This window comes from Myotis yumanensis, unplaced genomic scaffold (genome assembly GCF_028538775.1).
Source record: "Myotis yumanensis isolate MYYU_CA2020_CCGP unplaced genomic scaffold, mMyoYum1.0.hap1 SCAF_2, whole genome shotgun sequence".
Classification (NCBI taxonomy): Eukaryota; Metazoa; Chordata; class Mammalia; order Chiroptera; family Vespertilionidae; genus Myotis; species Myotis yumanensis.
Genome location: NW_027223753.1, coordinates 99,689,503 through 99,709,641, shown reverse-complemented (window position 1 = coordinate 99,709,641; position 20,139 = coordinate 99,689,503). Strand labels below are relative to the sequence as shown.

The 20,139-nt window shown below is 46.2% G+C and overlaps 1 protein-coding gene across 1 annotated transcript in view; it reads left to right on the top strand.

The window, feature by feature from the left end:
* Positions 1-20,139, top strand: part of SH3RF3 (SH3 domain containing ring finger 3) — a 273,022-nt gene that overhangs the window by 178,509 nt on the left and 74,374 nt on the right. The window contains exons 2-3 of the mRNA XM_070405853.1: positions 7,760-8,035; positions 19,200-19,295. Of these exons, the coding sequence (XP_070261954.1) occupies positions 7,760-8,035; positions 19,200-19,295 (372 nt within the window). The remainder of the gene's footprint in view (positions 1-7,759; positions 8,036-19,199; positions 19,296-20,139) is intronic.

Sequence of the window (20,139 nt, the reverse complement as noted above, 5' to 3'; positions counted from 1 at the left end):
ACCTCCAGAGACCCACCTCTGCCTACAGACTCATTAAATTCAGTCTTGAGTAGCCTTCAGGCAATTGTCCACAGACATGGTGAGCTTATTTTCCATAGGGTGGGGCAGTTGCTTCTGCCTGGAGGTAATTGCTATTCTTAGTCTCCCAATGGGCCTCAGAAACTCCACACTGTGGGGCAAGGTGTTTTCCAATAGGGTGGGTCAACTGTCTTTCCCCAAGCAAAAACCACCTGTATAGCAAAGGTCTGCCTGAGAAAGATGACCTCTGCAGTGTGAGGGTATGACTCAGCACAGGAAACTGGTGTGTCTGCCTTCTGAGCTCTAACCTCAGAGCCCCCAACCCTGGCTTCTGCTCACAACTCCAGTCCACTCTGCCCTCCCACTGCTGGAGCACAAGGTGAGTGGCTGCACACAAAATTTTGTGCATTGGCCCTTTAGGAGGGTGCCTGCATTTTCAGCCATCTCTCGCTGGCAGACAGCAACCCTGCCGCTTTCCACAGCCAGATGTTATGTGGGCACCTTTCTCAGTTCTGGTGCTCTCTGCTGGTGAACCCAGCTTGGGAATTAAATTCCAGAGTTTTCCTTGGCAACCCTCCACAACTGAGATATCTCTCCACAACTTCAGCTGCTGTCTTTGGGTCCCTGGCCAGCACTTTCTCACTTCTGCCCTTCCTACCAGTGTCTATGCTGTCTCCACTTTCCATCCTTGGTTATCAGATAGTCTTCAGTTGATTATTCAGGATTTTTTTTTGTATTTACTTGTAATTCCTGTTTGGTTCCGGGAGCGTATTTGTGTAGCATCCACTTGCTCCACCACCATTTTTAATCTCCAATGGTTTAATTTTTATTAGAGATTTTTAAATTGAATTTTAGAGAGAGAGGAAGGGAGAGAGAGAAACATCAATGTGAGAATGAAATATCAATTGACTGCTTCCTGCCCATTCCTACCAGGATCAAGCTTAGAACCCAGGCATGTGCCCTGACTGGGAATCAAACCAGCAACCTTTTGATAAATGAAACAACATTCTAACCAACTGAGCCCTAGCTGGTTGATCTTGACCCCAATTGAAACTTGGAATATCCTCACTGATGGAAAGAAGGAGCAAGTAGACACTGAGGGCAGTCAAACCTGTGATGCTTGGTTTGTTTGAGGTTGAGCAGTATCCCCTCAGTGGCCTGCTCACTGTCCCTGGCACAGTCCAGGCTTATTTCCCCATTATCTGTCAACCCTGGTTTGTTCTGTTTGAGGCCAGTCAGTGTCTTTCTCCAACTCCATGCCTCCGCCCAAGCTGCTTCTTCTGGATGTTCGTTTCATTCTGTAGGGAGCAGTTGTTAGAATTTCCCCATTCATTGGGCCCAGCCACTGTTAGTAACAGGAATTTTGGCTACATGGACCCTGACCCTCACATCCTTGGGAAAATAACATGCAGGCAAAGTTTCTCCAGCCAGAGGCTCTTTAATTCTGGCCCTAATTCCAGGGGTTTGGTATTTAATTCACAGGTATTTTGAACATGTGTCCGCTATCAGGCCAGTGGTGGGATGCAGCATCGAACAAAATCAGGTGGGGCCGATAGTCTGTGTGAGGCAGGAGAATAAGAAGCTAGGAAAATTAATTGGCAAGTGAAATAGGGAAACTGAGACGGAGAGCTGAACAAACGGGCTAAGCAATTTACAGCAGATGCAGAAGGTCACCTCCCCAGATATAGCATCTAAGCCTCAGTTGTATTTCAACTCCAGACCCAGAAAAGCAGCAAAATCAGGTGGGCAATGCCAGGACCAGCTGCAATGACTAATGACCCCCCCCCTGCTTTAGTACTGAGTGGAGACTATGAACATGAAAGGATACATGTGGAAAGCTGATGAATATTCTGTTGAGACCTTCCCTAAACTCCCAGCCTTAAAAAACCCTTCAAAACAAAGAACCTGGCATGAGCTTTCCTTCCCGGGAGCATGCTCCTGCCTTTCCCTTCCCCTTCTTCTTTTCCCACAGGTGTGCACCTGCTAAACTCTAAGGGTCCCCATAGACTTGCAAACAATGGAGCAATGGACAGTGGCAGCTCACTCCTGAACCTGTTTCCAAGGCTCCCTTTTCTCTGACTTCCCAGTGAGCCAAAGCAGCCCTGCCTAGGCTCTCCTGTTATTTCTTCTACTGTTTCACTGTCCCTAGCTTTAATAAATGTACCATCAAAATCACCTGGACTTATATTGTGAAATCTTTCCTGCATGAAGTCAAGAACCCACACATTACTGGCCAGCCCGACGCAGACCGCTCAGGGCCAGGTCTTTCGGTAACACAGGAGTCTCCATTGGTAACTGGTGGTTAGATCCAGGACAAGTGCTGTGTGGAAAGCACTGGGTAAGGGAGATTGGGTCTTCCTTGGAGTCTGGAAGATGAGTGAGTTCTTTGTTTGCACTCTTCACCCTGGCTCGCTGGGAGAGCTGGAGAAGCCTGACCTAGCCAATACTGCCTCCCTCACATGCTGCACACCAGCTGTGGTGCTGCCCTCACTCCCAGGGGAGCAGCACCACTCAGCATCCGAGGTGTGGTGGAAAGGCAGCACTTTTGTTAAGTCCCACTGCTGCAATGATCTCTGTAAAAGATGGAGCGGGTGCCGCTGTGCACATACCAGCACCCAGTTCTCCACGGGAGGACATTAAGCCCCTAGCAACATTCATCTGCTACATTGGAGTAATGAGCTGTAAAGTCAACATTAAAGGTTTAATTATTATTAATGCCTTGCAGTGGCTGGAGTTAATTATCCTGTAGGCATCCCAAATGCATTTCCCTTTTTCTTTCATGTCTTTTCCCTACTGCCATGACCTCACCGAGTGTACTTAATGGTGGCTCAATGGCAACGTTTGAAATCAGTTCCTCCACAGGGCAGCATACACGAAGTGAGAGAGGGCATGAGGACCGAGGACAGGCAGGGGGCAGAAAGGAAATGGCTGCAGAAAACCCCCTTTAGTCTCCTTGGCAGGGCTGGGGAGGCTGGAATTTCAGAGTTCCTTTGTTTGCGTCCCCCCACCCCCACCCCCATAATAATAGCTCACATGCTCCTGGGCCCTAGACATGGACTAACTAGTTAATCTTATGAAAGGCTCTGAAGGTGAAAGGTACTGGGGCAGTGCTGAGCATCACCATTTCTGAGTGCTTCCTCACAGTGAGAACCAGGCCCTAACCCCTGGCTAAACTGCCTCTCAGCACCGTCTCTGACTTTGATATTTTTGCCCTCCAAAATGTGTTTTGCATCTTAAAAAGGTTTACTGCCTCTCTCAGTTTTGCTCTATCAGATGCTGATCTTGGCAGTGCAGTGGGGTTTAGTCACCAGTGGTGTCTCCCTCTCTCTCTGCCCTTCCCACCAAAGGCTGCTGAAGAGCATGGCTGTCTAACCAGACACACTGCAGTCACTGAGGCTGCTCGCTCCCAGCCCTGACCTCTGACCTCCGGGCCAGGGGGTAGTCAGCCCTGTCCAGGCTGCCCCAGGAACCATGGTGGACTACATGCAGCCCACTTCCTACCCTGCTTCTGCTGTCTCAGAACCTGGACTCGTCCTTTCATGGTTCACATGCTAGAACACCTGCTCTTTCCTCTGTGCAGAGCTGGTACCAGCAGCCTTTCCAGACCTGTGTGAGGCATGCTGGTTTACAGGGGTGCCATTTCAGATAAGTTTGTCACTTCTAACTTTTCCCACTCCCCCACACCCCACCCTATCTGAGGAATAACCTGAGCATATATGAATTAACAAGCATATGGTAGGGTATAAACCGTGTGCTAGGAGCTCTCCTTGGTCTCAGGACTGTCAGGCAAACACAGCACAGTCTTGTTCTGGGGCCTTGGTGGAATAGGTCTAATCCAGTGGGGAGTGAAGGACAAGAGCCTCCCAGGACGAGGAGAACACAGCCTGGCATGCTGTCTGGTTTGGGGGAGAGAGAAAGGGCACAAGGGACTAGCAAAGACGGACAGTTCAGAATCACATGCTCCTTTGGAACAAGGATGCTGCCACTGTGGCTGGACACAGACAGTGGGGAGGAGTGCCAAAGGCTGTGGCTGGAAGCTGTGCCAATGTTGGTGTGGAAAGCCCCAGGTTCCAAGGTACCCCTCTCTGAGGGCAGTAGGTAGGTAAGCAACAAGGTGGTAAGGTCAGCTCTGCATTTGGGCTTGTAACCTCACACTGAGGACCTGCTGGCGGAGGTTTGCAATGGTTTAGGTAGGAGAGATGAAGGGCGGAAGTGTGCGCAGGATTTCTTGGTGAGAATTTAGAAGTGGCATCAGCAGGGTTTGAGGATGAACACTGAGACTGAGGGAACAGGTGGGCTCAGGAAAAACAGAGGGTGCTTATTCACTGGTGGGTCAGAAATTAGGGGGTGGGGGCTTGAGGGACAGACAGTGACTTCATTGAGTTGTGGCACCTTGAGGCAGTTAGATTGACATAAGTCCGGTAAACCAATGGTCATTGGCACCAATTCAATGCCAATAGGAATCCCAAATTTGGGGTGCAATGAAGAAGGAAACTTCATTCAGTTGTGATACAGCACAGCTGTGAAAATAGCAAGGTTGTAAGGTAGCCCTCTGGCCAGGACGCTCTCCAGCTAGAGGGCTCTGCTCGTAGACATCTTTGGTGTTTAATTCAACCAGGGAGCCACAGTCTTCTGTGGAAAGGGAAAATGTGGGAGCTGACTTATATAGACAAGAGTCCTTACCCCTGGTCCCTGATTGGTCCATCTTCATGCAGATGAGGACTCCAAATCCTCAAAATTTGATTGGTCCAAAAGGCACTGTGCTGATTGGTCAGAATAGAGTCGCTTGGCTGAAGCCGTACAGCTCCAATTCACCGGGAAAGCCTCAGTCCTCTTGGTTGAAATAGGATTCCTGAGACTCATTTACAAGGGCTGTCTCAGATGCAGAAACACTGTGCAGGCAGGCAGTTCAAGTGCAGGCTTCTCCCTGAAGTGCAGTTTACCTGGGAGGCCTCTATTCAGAAGTGGCTGCTCTGCTCTGTTTTTTAAAATTTGAGTGCAGTTAGCCACAAGACTTCTTTCTAGTAAGTGTCTTTTTTTTTTCCGGGTTCACAGTCCACTGCTCAGAAGAGAAGTTGGAAGCACAGAGAATTTAGAGCCTCCATGTAGAAGCAGATAGAGACAGGGACTGTGAAAGAGGTCATGCTGGCCAGGGAGGCCCGGGGACACAATGCTCAGACAGGTTCGGCTATGCCCACCCTGGAGAATCAATGAAAGACGTGGAGTCCTCCAAACATCAGGAGTGTGTCCTCCCAGGAACAGGGAAGACATACTACTCCAGAGCACCAGCCCTGCCACAAGGCAGTGCCCGTATCTCTCTTCACTGCACCCAGCCTTGCTGGGCAAGTCGGGCCAGAATTGTACAAAATGCAAGTAAATGGTGCTTACAAGTGTCCTCTGTATCAACAGAGCTAGTAAGCTGGTGGTGAGCAGGCCAGAGTGGCCATGCCAGTGTGTCCTCCACATGGGGTGAGGGGAGGTGCCTGTGTTGAAATGGCATGAAAGTGCAGGCCAAGGGAGGCCAAGCATTTAAACAAAGTACACACTGGCCATTCCTACTCACCCTTGTCCACAGTGAAGAAAGGACCAAAGGCTTCAGAATTGATGTCTCTTACAATAAATACTGCTTTTGAGCATGGCCCTCTTAGTCTGGGGACCAAAGAAAATGGAGTCTGTTTGTGACAAAGTGACGTTTTCTTTTGTGCACCTAGTTGAGGCCAGTTTTTAAGATTAACAGTAAGTTCTTTTCTTCAACATATCTTATCTCAATGGATCTATCAACTTCTCCATGTGGTCACTGGTGAAAATACTGCAATCACAGAAATAAATGTTATATTTAAGTTTTAAAGTTGTGATGCGCCGAGTTCAAGTAGAACAAGAAAGATACTCTGTCATTTTGTAAATTTACCCTGAGGGCTGCAGCAGGCTTTCTCAGCCTCAGTGCCATGGACGTTCTGGGCTGGGTAATGCTGGGGAAAGGGGTACTGTGCATTGTAGGCTGTTTAGCAGCATCCCTGGACTCTACACATTAGATGCCAATAGCACCTATTTCCCAGTTGTGACAACCAAAACTATCTTCAGACATTGCCAGATGACCTCTGGGGGGCAAAATTGTCCCTGATTTGGAACCCCCAGGCTGGGGACTGACTGGCTCTTGTGTGGCCCCCAGCCTCTGCTATTCTTTTCTGATCACAGTCCTTGGGTTGTAAGTAGCACTTTGCCCGGCTCTCTAAAACTGGGGCCTGTGCCAGTTTACTGTGCATGCAGAGCAAAGCCTGCCAGGAGGAGTGTTGCTGGAAGCAAACTGGTGTTTTCCTCATTGAGTTCTGCAAATCCTCATGTGTTCCATTTAGTTGGTTAGTGGTGCTGTTTAGCAGTTTGGCAGCAGGTTCCCTCAGCTCCTGTTGTTGCCATTGCTGACACAGATGTGGGAGGCGGAGGTGCAGCAGTCTAGTAAATCCTCCGCACCACGCTTCCCCTGTACTCCTGCCTCGGGCTTTTGTGCCTGTATTGATTGATTCAAAGACTAAAGAAATCCTGGGCATGGGCAGCCCTGGGGAGAAAATGCAGCTCTGTTAGGAAAATCGTTGAGTTTTGACACAGGAACAATAGTAAGATTTTTGTTTGATTTTCTGCTGGCATAGAATTAAACTTTGGCAAAGCTTACTCAGTGGAACCAGTGTTGGCCACCGGTAAACAAGAGAAAGAGAAACCCAGGTGACACTGGCCTTTATGAAACAGTGAAGGAGCCAAGGACGTGGACGATGACATCAAGTTTCAGAGCAGTTCAACAACTTACCGCATAAGATGGCCAAGAATTCTGTCTGGGTTCAGAGCTAGTCACTGTTGTAGACCAAAGATGGCAGATCTCTTTCAGAAGGGTTACTAACCTTTGACAGGGTAACAGGAACACCCCATGACAGTAAGGGGATAGTATTTTATGCTCTTCATATTGTCCTTCAGGACCAGACTGCTGTAGGCATCAAAAAATTATGAGTCATGGTTGAGGGGGTCTGTGACAGCTGGAACTTGTTAGAACTTATGAAACATTGAGGACCACAGTCCCAGGGTGGCCTCCACCTTCCACGGCTGGGCTGTCCCTGGACTGCATGTCACAGGCGTGTACCACGAGTGGGAAGGACACAGTAGTCTGTGCAAGTCTCTTGCCTTCAACTTGAAACCCTCTCGAGGCGTGTTCTGAGTTGCTGGGACTTTTCAGAGATAAGGAGAATTTCGTTGGAAGATAATTGTTGGAATTCTGGCAGATAGAAATAGCTCCCATTGGAGATAGATCAAGTCAGCACAGAGAGGTGGATGAGAACATTCTGGAGTCAGAGCCCTAGGTGGAGATTCTGCCCTAATTAGCAGGTGTGGGGCTTCAGGCCAGTTACCTTCTCTCTCTCCATGCCTCAGTGTCCTGACCTGTAAATGAAGATCATTTAGCTCCTGCTTCAGAGACTTTTTCCGCACAGAGTGAGCTGGTGTGTGCCGAAGCCAAGGACAGTACCTGGCCCCTCACATAGACGATTGGAGCGGGAATGACATCATGGGCGCCTCTAGTGGACCCTGTTGTCCAGGCAGGGTCATGGGGTTGCATGTTCCTGGGACAGGGGTCTGTTCCTTTGAAACACTCCCTACTCGAGGGCATTCTGCACGTTCCCCGGACACGGAGCCCATGCTCCAGGCCGCCCAGGCAGCAGAAAGGCCACGTTGAGTAACCCACCTTGTGTTTTGCTTTCAGAATCCTTCCCAGCTTCCCTGTGGCAAAGCCCTCTACAGTTACGAGGGGAAGGAGCCTGGTGACCTCAAGTTCAACAAGGGGGACGTCATCATCCTGAGGCGCAGGGTGGACGAGCACTGGTTCCACGGGGAGCTGCGCGGCACCCACGGCTTCCTGCCCGCCAGCTATGTGCAGTGTCTCCGGCCCCTGCCACCCACCCCTCCCCAGGGCAAAGCCCTGTATGACTTTGAGATGAAGGACCGAGACCAGGACCAGGACTGCCTGACCTTCACCAAGGTAAGCTGGCCTCTGGGCACAGCCCTCGCACAGCAATTCCCCACCCACAGCCCATGCCTTCCCCCTTGAATCCTGCTTCCCCCCAGGGTCTGAGTCCCACTGGGCCTCCTAGCGGCAGAGGAATCTGTCCGTCTCCCAAGGAGGTTTCGTTGTCTGGAGTGAGATGGCACACAGCCTGACACATGGCTGTACCAGGAGCGACAGGGCGCTCTCGGAGCAGGACCCTTCCTCACCTGAGTGGTGTCTATGCGGTGACTCTGGTGGAGGGAATGAAGTCTTTCCCGGGCTCACAGACCCTGCGAGAGGCTCACCAGGGAAGCTGAGGAGATCCCTTCCAGGTACAGGGCTGGGTGGCTGGGCCCAGAAACCAGCACGTCACCCTCCCATCTTCTGGAGCACCAGGCAGAGGGTGGGCGGGTGTGCTCAGGTCCCAGTCTTGCCAAGAGGGGCCCTGGTTAGGGACAAACTGACCAGTATTGACCAGTGGCATGGAGGAGAGCAAGTAAACAGCCTAGCAGACCATACTAGTAAGCATCAGAGGACCAGGGCAACAGCCCTAGGCCCTTCCCATCCATTCTTACCTCGGGCCTTCTTGTTTTCAGGGAGGCAGCAGGGAGCCCTGGAAAGTTCTGCTCATACTTGGAGGTTCCCAGGGATTTGTTACTGGTGCTGGGCTTTATCTTCACAACCACAAGTTCCGAGGGAAGTAGTTGGAGCCTGTTGTCTACCTAAGAAAAGTCCAAGCTGTAGAGAATTTTTACAATAGTTTGAGCCAAACTGAGGGCATATGCCAGGAGTAAGGTCTCAAGTGCTTCACAGAATAACAGTTTGAGGCTTGTTTTATGCATTTGGAATTAAGGAGAGAACATAAGGAACGTTACATGGAGGTGGGAGAAAGCGAGGCAGGAACTAGATTAAAGGATAGTTAACAAGATTATGTGCTCTCTTGAGGGTGGTCACAGTTTATTCAAAGGTGTGTTAACCTAGATGCACAGAATCAATGGACAGTGCTGGCTTAAGGCAAAGTAAAGCCTTTTAGTAAATTAAAGAAGTGATATGATATGACCTGCCCAGTTAGGAATTTATGATCAGATTACCCTGTGAGGTTACTGTCCATAGAAGCTCTTTTCTTCCCTCCCCCTCCCCCACCCCACATAAAGTTGTAAATAACAGAGCTGGGAATCTAACTCACATCTCTGACTTGAAAGCCCACATTCTTTCCACTTCTGAGAGGACATTGGTGCTTGCCTGCCTATCTGTCTCTCTCTCTTCATCTGTACAACTTGGCTGTGGCATTGAGCTGTCTGTACAGCTGCTGGGGTACCACACACAGCATTTTTGATCAAAATTTGCATGTCCAATGCATGGCTGCTGTTTGTCTTGTTCCATCCTTCAGCCTGACAGTGAATAATCTGTTTTTCACTCTGGTGTTCTGAGGCTAATTCCAAGTGTCTTCTGGCTGATGCAGCCTCCCAGGAAGCCAGCATCCAGGTTCCTTTCTCCCTCACCCCTCACCCCTCACCCGCCCCCCAACTCTCCCCTCTCCCTCTTTCTCTCAGTCTGACGTGAGAATGGCAGGCAGCCCTGTGTCAGGCAGACAGAAGCCCTGCCTTACTCCCTTCTCTGATCAATAGACTCTCCAGAGCTGCCCTGAAGATGAACCCTGTAGCAGCCCTGATGCTCTGTGCCATAACTTTTGACCAAGAGCAGGGGCCCCAATGACCTCTCAGGGTCCACAAGGGCCCTTGCTAACCTTGTATCTAGGCTCCAGAAATTCATCAGCGAAGAGCTCCCCGAAAAGGGACAGCTGCAGAGACCCCCCACCCCATCTCCGCCTCTGCCCCCTCTGGGCCCTACACTTGCCCCATTCTGCTTCTCCACTGTAAGGTCCATTATTTCAGACTCTGCCCAGGACACTCAGCTGCAGGGTAGGACCCGAGAACAGAGGGGCATTGTCTACTTCACAGAAATGTAGCAGGCCCCACCCTGCTGGGAGCTGTGCAGGATCCCAAGGGTGCAGACAGACTCACTGCTCCCCAGGAGCCTGAAGTCCAATGGGAGAGACAGGGAACAGCAAGTCTGGGACTAAGTGCTCAGAAGATAGTTTCAGAGAATAATGAGACATTGGTCACCCAGGAGGCAGACCTGTATGTAGTAAGGGCTCTAAATATTCAGGGATAGAATTTAATATTTGATACTTAAAGAAGCATTAAGGTAGTCCTCATGGATAAAACTAGAATTCTCTTAAGCTTGTTTAGAGTTATTCTGTGGCTGGTGTTGTTTTTACTTTGAATTATGTTGGGGGGGGGTTGTTTTGTGCTGGTCTCAGTTTATCGAAACCAATGTTGTGGCTGGACCAGCCCTTGTGGTTCTTACTGTGATTATAAGGCTCTAGAGGCCCTGTGCATGAAATTTGTGCACTGGGGAGGGGTGTCCCTCAGCCCAGACTGCACCCTCTCCAATCTGGGACTCCTCAGGTGATGTCCGACTGCCAGTTTAGGCCCGATCCCACCAGCAGTCGAACATCCCTCTCACAATCCAGGACTGCTGGCTCCCAACTGCTCGCATGCCTGCCTGCCTGATTGCCCCTAACTGCTTCTGCCTGCCAGCCTGATCACCCTCTAACTGCTCCCCTGCCAGCCTGATTGCGCCCAACTGCCCTCCTCTGCAGGCCTGATCCCCCTCAACTGCCCTCCTCTGCAGGCCTGGTTCCCCCCCCCCCCCAACTACCCTCCCCTGCAGGCCTGGTCGCCCCTAACTGCCCTGCCCTGCTGGCCTGATTGCCCACAACCGCCCTCCCCTGCCGGCCATCTTGTGGCTGTGGGTGCCGCCATCTTTGAGGACAGGGCAGTCAATTAGCATATTCCCTCCTTATTGGCTGTGTGCGCCACCATCTTTGAGGGCTAGGCAGTCAATTAGCATATTCCCTTTTCATTGGCTGTGGGCACCGCCATCTTTGAGGGCGGGGCAGTCAATTAACATATTCCCTCCTTATTGGCTGTGGGTGCCGCCATCATTTTTTTCTTTTCTTTTTTTTGCATCATATCTTTTTTTTTTTATTGCTTAAAATATTACAAAGAGTAGTACATTTGTCTCCTTTTTTTCCCCCCTTGACCTTCCACTTTGTTGGCATATAGTCGTTCATAGTATTTTTCATAATCCTTTGTATTTCTGTGGTGTCAGTTGTTAATTCACCACTTTCGTTTCTGATTTTATTTATTTTGAGTACTCTCTCTTTGTTTCTTGATGAGTGTGGCAAATGGTTCATCAATCTTGTTTATGTTTTCAAAGAACCAACTGTTGGTTTCATTAATATATATTTTTTTGGTATTGTTTTTTAGCCTCTATAGCATTTATTTCTGCTCTAATATTTATTATTTTCTTCCTTCTACTTACTCTGGGCTTTTCTTGTTATTCTCTTCCTAATTCTTTAAGTTGTAGGGTTAAATAGTTTATTGTAAATTTTTCTTTTTTTGAGATAGGCCTGTAGTGCTATAAACTTCCTTCTTGGGACTGCTTTTGCTGTGTCCCAGAGATTTGGGGTTGTTGTGTGTTCATTTCCATTTGTTTCCAGGAAGTTTTTTATTTCTTTCTTGATCTCATTGGTAACCCATTCATTATTTTAAAAGAATAGCATAATAAATAGCATCCATGTGTTTGAATGTTTTGGGGTGTTTTTATTGTAGTTGAATTCTTCCTCTCCTCTTCCTCCTCCTCCTCACCCTCCTCCTCCTTCTCTTCCCTCTTTCTTTCTTTCTCTCTTCTTTCTTTCTTTCTTTCTTTCTTTCTTTCTTTCTTTCCTTCTTTTTCTTCTTCTTCTTCTTCTTCTTCTTCTTCTTCTTCTTCTTCTTCTTCTTCTTCTTCAATAAGACACTTCAACATTTCATGTAATACTGGTGAACTCCTTTAGCATTTTCTTGTCTTGGAAGCTCTTTATCTGACCTTCAATTCTAAATGATAGCTCTTCTGGGTAGAGTAACCTTAGTTGTAGGCCCTTGCTATGCATCACTTTGAATATTTCTTGCCACTCCCTCTGGCTTGCAAAGGTTCTGTTGAGAAATCAATTGACAGTCATATGGGTGCTTGCTTATAGGTAACTAACTGCTTTTCTTTTGCTGCTTTTAAGTTTATATTTGTCTTTAACCTTTGGCATTTTAATTATGATGTGTCTTGCTGTGGGCCTCTTTGGGTTCCTCTTGTTTGGGAATGGACTTGTAAATCTATTTCTTTCACCAGGTAAGGGAAATATCTGTCATTATTTCTTCAAAAACGTTTTCAATATCTTGTGCTCTCTCTTCTCCTTCTGGCACCTTCATGAAGTGAATGTTGATATGCTTGAAGTTGTCCCAGAGGCTCCTTACACTGTCTTCATATTTTTGGATTCTTTTTCTTTTTTGCCCTTCTTATTGGGTGTTTTTTGCTTCCTCATATTCCAAATTGCTTATTCTCTTCATCCTCTACCCTACTGTTGATTCTGTGTAAATTATTCTTTATTTCAGTTAGTGTATCCTTCACTGTTGACTGGATGTTTTTCTTTGATGTTCTAATTTCCTTGAAATTCTCACTAAGCCCCTTGAAACTCTTTTTAAGATCCTTAGAGCATCCTTATAGAAGTTTGCTTGCTTCCATTATTATTTAGTTCCTTCTCTGGATATTTATTTTGTTGTTTCCTTTGTGACATGTTTCTTTTTCTCCTCAATTTGGCTGGTTCCCTGTTTGTTTTGTTTTGTTTTTAATATATATATTAGTTAGAGCTGCTATGCCTCCTGGGATTGGTAGAGTGGCCTCATTTACTAGGTGTCCTGTAGGGCTCAGTGGCTTAGCCTCCTCATTCACCTGAGTTGGCACTCTTTGTGCCCCTGTGTGTACTATTTGCACTGTCTTATTGTAGTTGAACTTTGATTGCTGTTGGTGTCACTGGGAGGAATTGACAAGCCAATTGGCTGTGAGGACCAGCTCAAATATAGAGGAAAAGCTGCTGTGCAGGAGACACTTGCTTCAATGTGGCTTTGGTGCTCACTGAGTCTTCCCTTTGCGTGTGTTGCTCATGGATGTGTAGAGTTGTAATCTGGTGTGGTCTGAAGCTGTCCACCAGGTGCACTAGCTCTGTGTCTCCCCTGGAGGTGCAAAGTCAGCCACTGGCTGGGCCCTGCCTGGGACCACCCATCAGGAGCTATAGAGTGATCTGCAGATGACTGCTACTTGTGTTGGGTTTGGAAGTGCCCAGGTGAGGCCAAGCTATGAAGCAAGGCAGGCTGCTGTGGTTCAGCGCTTGGGACCACTTGGCAAGAGCTATGGGGCATGCTGAAGCAAGCTGCTGCTTGTTTGAGTTATTTTAGGAAAGTCTGAAGCCTGAGCCAGGATAGGTCATTCTTATAGAAAAGCTGCTGCAAACAGCTTGAGTGGGGCTGTAAATTGGATGAGTCAGGATCTCAGGGAATCACCATGGTGGAGGAAACAGTGTGAGCCAGGTTGTTGGAGACTCAGATATGGGCCTGCCAGTCAGCTCTGCAATGGGGGAAATCTCAGCATAGGAACAATGACTCCTGCAAGCACTTTTATCTGGAAGAAAGCTGTCCCCAAGTTCTTGCTCTGATTCCAGTCAAGTTAGTTCCTCCCCAAATGTCCCAGGTTCCTTTCAAGCCACTGCTCCATAGGGCTCAAGTCCAAGTAAGTCTGTGTGCTGACCCTTTAAGAGGAACTGACTGGGACTCCAGCAGCCACAATCCCCACTGGATTTTATGGCCCGAAATTATGGGGACTTATCTTCCCAGCTCTGGAACCTTGGGCTGGGGGACTGGTGTTGGGCTCAGATGCCTTGCTCCTCACAGGAGGCCTCCACAGCCTAAGATACTTTCCCAATTAAAAAAAGTGTCAAACCAGCCAGTTCTGCCTCTCCTACCAGTCTCGATATGCTTTCTTCTTTACTTCTCTAGTTGTAGGACTTCCACTTAGTCACATTTCAGGTGGTTCTGAATGATGGTTGTTCTGTATTTCAGTTGTAATTTTGATGTGGTTGTGGGAGGCAGTGAGTATTGCATTTACCTATGTCACCATCTTAGTTCTCTCTCCTTAACTGGACTGAGGGCTTACTCTGTGATGGTGAATTTAAAACATAAGAGTCGGAATATTAAATCATGAGAGGAGAAAGGAAACTAAGTAGCCCAAATGGTCAGTGGAAATCAACTAAGGTCTCTAAGACAGAGGAACTTCAGTGAAGAGCAGCCTGGCTCCTCATCTACAGGCGAGTTTGTATGGCTGCGATGCCTTACTACAGATGTCTTCTTGGAAGTGGGTGCTGAAGTCGTGCACATGCATCACAAAAAGAAAAAAAGCAAATGGCTTTCACTGCTCCTTCCCTGGGCTATGGGTGAGCATCACTGTTGTGGTGGGTGTGGTCTGGAGGCCCTTTAGAGAGGTGGCATTTGACTTGAGGTTGAGGGGCAGAGCAACTGCCCTGAGAGAATCTTGGGTCTCCTGTTTCTACAGGAAGCTGGATGGACAGGGACACATCTCAGGATGTTTTGAAGGACTTTCTTTTCTTGAATCCTGGGCATAAATGTGGAGAGTTAGAGACTCTTGGGCATGATCCCCAATGAGAATTGTGCTGTGTTCACATAACCTTCTTGCCAACACCCACTCACACCTCCTGTCTAGGGTGGAGCACAGCACTTGCTAGATACCTGCTCTGTCTGCAGGCGTTCTCACTGAGTCTATAAGGTGTGCTGCCCTACACATTCCCAGGAGGGACCCCAGAAGCGACCTTAGGAAAAGACTTAACAATGCTGGGCTACAGCTCCTCATCTTCAAGGTCAGGACACTGATACCTACACTAGAGGTGGAAAGAGCCAGGCTTAGGGCTTGGCATACCAGCCGGGACCTGAGTTCCATTCCTTTTGTGGCAGCTTATTCCATGTTTTCATATTTTCACTCAACTGCAAAATTCAGCAAATGTATATTGTGCCCTGACCGTGTAACTTTCAGCGCATAAGAGCACTGTCATAACCTCACCGGAAGCTGTGTTGGATGTTAAGCCTGGGGCTGCCATTAGTGAATTCACTTGGTGATGCTTGGAGGCCTCGAAGGCCCTGAGATTGCCTCAGGCAGTCTCTGGCCCATCGCAGAATCACTTTCACACCTAACTTCCAGTAGGGACCTGAATCTTATTCCCTTGGCTTCCCGTCATGCTTGCCGTGTGTGAAACCCCAGGGCTTGTGCACATGGAGAGAGTTTCTTTCTAATTATCTCACACCCTTCCTTTCCCACACAGCACCAAAGGGATGTTTTGAGTTGGCAGAAGCCCTTTAAAATATCATCACAGTTTGTCCTGACCTGCCAAATTTTCTCCTGTCAGTGTCCCCATAAGATCCTTCCATATGATCTTCTTACACTGCTGAATGTTTAATCATCATTTTCGGCATGTGAGAATTCTCTCCTTGTGAGTCATCCCAGCATTAATCCCAGACGATTCAGGGGAGAAATGTAGGTAAAAATTTTAATTTTAATGAAGTCCAGCTTATCAGTTCTTTCTTTCATAGACCAACCCTTGGTGTTGTGTCCAAAGTCACCACCACACCCAAGGCTCGGGTTTTCTCTGCTAGTTTCTAAGGGTTTTATAGTTCTGTATTTTACATTTAGTTTGTGATCCATTTTGCATTAATTTTTCTGAAGGGTATAAAGTCTTGGTCTAGATCAATTTTTTTTTTTTTTTTGCCTGTGGATGTCTAATTGTTTCAACATTCGTTGAAAAAACTGTCTTTTCTCCATTATATTGTCCTTGCTCCTGTGTCAAAGATCAGTTGATTATATTTATGTGGGTCTATTTCTAGATGCTATGTTATGTTTTATTGATCTATTAGATCTATTTTTATGTTCTATCACCAATACCACACTGTCTTTAGTACTGTAGCTTTAGTCTTGAAGTCAAATAGTATCATCCTTGTTCTTCTCTTTCAATATTATGTTGACTATTCTGGGTCTTTGGCCTCTCCATATAAACTTTATAATTAATTTGTTAATTGCCATAAAATCACTTCTTGAGATTTTGATTGGGCTTGCACTGAATGTAGAAGTTGAGAAAAATTGACATTATGACAATATTGAAGCTTTCAAGCCATGAAAAGATACATCTCTCTATTTTTTCTTCTTTGATTTCATTTATCAGAGTTTTGTAGTTTTTCTCATATAGCTATTTGTACTTATTTTGTTAGATTTATACCTAAATATTTTATTTTTAGATGCTAATGTAAACATTATTGTGATTTTAATGTCAAATTCCACTTGTTCATTTTATTGTACTTCACTTTGTTGCGCTTTGCAAATATTGCATTTTGTACCGATTGGAAGGCAAAACCCTCCACCAACAAGATTATGACTTGCTTTTTTGCAGTGTTCTGGATCTGAACCCATAGTATCTCCAAGGCATGCATGTATATAGAAAAGTGTTTAATGTTTATATATTAACTAGAGGCCCAGTGCACGAAATTTGTGCACAGGTAGGGTCCCTAGGTCTGGCTGGCGATCAGGGCCGATTGGGGCCTTCCAGCTGCCAGCCTGGGCCTTCCTTTGTTCTTCACTGCCCCCTGGTGGTCAGTGCATGTCATAGGGAGCAGTCGAACTCCTAGTCAGTCCAACTCCCAAGGAGACACTTTGCATATTAGCCTTTTATTATATAGGATCTTCTATCCTGAAATCTTGCTATAGTTTGTCATTAGTACCATAAGTTTTTAATTGATTCTTTCAGGTTCTCTTTTTTTAAAAATTAAACTTCTTGAGGGTAACATTTGTTAATAACATTATATAAATTTTAGGTGTACAACAAAATAGCACAACATCTGTATACTCTATTGTGTACTCACTACCTGTGTATTCGTCTCCTTCTGTCACTTTGTATTTAACCCCTTTTGCCTCTTTTGTCCTTCCCTTACCCCCTTTTCCTTGGTTACCATAATTCTGTTGTCTGTATCTATGAGGGGTTTTTGTTGTTGTTCATTTGTTGCTTTTTGTATACTAGCCCACATATGAGTGAAATATTAAGAATTTTGTGTTTTTCTATCTGAATTACTTCACTCAGCATAATACTGTCAAGATCCATCCATCCATGTTGTTACAAATGACAATATTTCCTTTTTTATGGCTGAGTAGTATTCCATTGTATATATGTACCACTGCTTAATCCAATCATATATCAAAGGACACTGGGTTGTTTCTATATCTTAGCTATTGTGAATAATGCTGCAATGAACATAAACTATGTATATATTTACAAATAAGTGTTCTCAAAATTTTGGGGTAGATACCCAGAAGCAGAATTGCTGGGTCGCATGGTAGCTCTATTCTTAATTTTTTGAGAAACATCCATACTGTTTTTCATAGCAGCTGTACAAATTTACATTCCCACCACCAGTGTACAAGGGTTCCTTTTTCTCCACATCCTCACCAACACTTATCTCTTGTTTTATTGATAATAGCCATTCTGACATGTGTGAGGTGGTGTCTCATTGTGGTATTGATTTGCATTTCCCTTATAGCTAGTGATCTTGAGCATTCCCCTGCCCCCCAGATATTTGTTGGCCATCACTATGACTTCCTTGGAAATGTATCTATTCAGGTCCTCTGCCCATTTTTAAAAAATTTATCTTTATTGTTGAAAGTATTACAGATGTCCCTCTTTTCCCCCCCTTAACCTCCTCTTTACCCTTCCCTCCCCCGCCCCAGGCCTTCTTTAATGACATTGCTTTTGTTGTGGTGGTTTTATATGAGTTCTTTTTGCTATTTTTCAATTATATTTTACATTCCATATTATTTTGTATTAGTTTCAGGTATACAGCATAGTGGTCCCCCCCCCCCCAATATTTCCAGTACCCATCTGCACCATACATAATTATTACATTATTATTACAATACTAGAGGCCCGGTGCATGAAATTCTTGCAAGGGCCTTGACCCCCACCGCCACTGCAGCTGCCTCTGCCTCGGCCCCCGCCAGCCGCGGCTTTGTCTGGAAGGAAGCACATCTGGAAGGACGCACATCCGGAAGGACATCTGGTCTAATTAGCATATTATGCTTTTCTTATTATAGATTATTGACTATATTCCTTATGCTGCACTTTACATCTCCATGACTATTTTGTAACTACCAATTTGTGCTTCTTAATAAACTTTGCTTTTTTTACCCAGTGCAAGCCCCTGCCTCCCCATGCAACAATTACTATTAGTCTGCTTTCTGAATCTATTTTGTTTGTTCTTTTATATTGTTCTTTAGTTTCCACATATAAGTGAAATCATGACTGACTTATTTCACTGACTGACTTATTTCACTTAGCATAATACCCTCTAGGTCAATCCATGCTGTTGCAAATAGTAAGAATTCATTCTTTTTTTATGATTGAGTAATATTCCATTGTATATATGTACCACCACTTTTTTATCCACTTGTCTATTGATGGGCACATGGGAGGTTTGAATATCTTGGCTATTGTAAATAGCACAGCAATGAATATAGATTTGGTTAATTCTTGGTACCAGAAATTCTTTTTTTTAATAATATTTTTTTTTTTTTATTTCAGAGAGGAAGGGAGAGGGAGAAAGAGATGGAAACATCAATGATTAGAGAAAAATCCCATTGATCGTCTGCCTCCTAAAATCCCATTGATCATCCACACCTGGGATGGAGCCCGCAACTTGGGCATGTGCCCTGACCAGGAATTGAACCGTGACCTCCTGGTTCATAGGTTGACACTTAACCACTGAGCCATGCCGGCCATGCTAGAAATCCTTAAATACAAGTATAGGCACCTGATGTTTTAAAAAGTCAAAAATTGAATTTTCCATTTAATATTTTCAGACCACAGTTGACCATAGGTAACTGAAACTGTGGAAAGCAAAACCAAGGATAAGGAGGGACTCCTGCATATTATAAATGGAAAACATTTGAGAATCTTTGCAGCTGTAATCACTACATAAAAAAGAGAGCTATCCTGGGTGAAAATGTAAGGGGTGACTGTTTTCACATGTCATATTTCAGAATGGATAATAAACCATTCTTTGAATCATTGTTTAGAATCTTTTCTGGGCTTCAACAGTGCTAACAGATTCTCTTGTTTTCTCTTTTGTTGTGTGGATGTCCATGTGGTTGTACACATTGTGGGCTCTGGCAATTCCAGGATGAAATCCTGACTGTGATCAGAAGAGTGGATGACAACTGGGCAGAGGGAATGCTGGGAGACAAGATTGGAATTTTCCCCCTCCTGTACGTGGAGGTAAGGCCAAGCTCTCTCAGGCTCGCTTCCTCCTCCCCCGCCCCCCCCCCCCCCACCATGTTGTTTATTTCACCAGACCAGGTGTAACATGACTGGGGAGCCCCCTTTCCTAAGAGAGAAAGGCTACTCCACAATGATCTAAGATCAAATAGGGTTTTCATTCACCATGTCAGTGCTATAAGAATTGCTTTGGTCAGGTTTGAGTGGTCTCTCCCAGGCCTGGCTCGAACCATCTCACTCTGGGCACAAAGGAGGGCTCCCCTGTGGACCTTTCCCAGTGTTCATGGGAAACCTGTGCCTGGCACCCATTTTTCTGAGGCTCTCTTAAGTACTGTCGCTCTTGTCTTCCCAAACCCAGAGCTCATACCGAGCTGAGGGAAACGTCGCCAGACTATTTGCAATGTCTTCTTGGGACTCTGGATTATTCGGCAAGTTCATCCAACTGCAAATCCCTAAAGCAAAGATGATTTGAGGCTAATTGGAGGCCTATTAATTTCCTCTCTTTTCTGTTACTATGAAGCACTAGGTTTCTAGTAAGTTTGGGCTGCTGCTGAGGAGGGAGCATCTTGTATGCATAGCTTCTGACTCCCTGTCACCGCTGTGTACTAGTATATGTAGGAGCGTTTGCCCGCAAGTGCACCATTTGTCAGTGTATGTCCATGTGCTGTTCGTGGCTGAGCATGCACATCATCCTGTGACTACTGGAGTCATCCCTGATGAGAGGCAGACCTGGGACTTGGACACAGGTTGTTTGCTCTAACTGAGCCCTTCACTCCCCTGCCCCCCACTAACTGCAGTTCACTCAGCTTTGTAGGTGACGAGGCTGGTTTGCCACACCTACCTA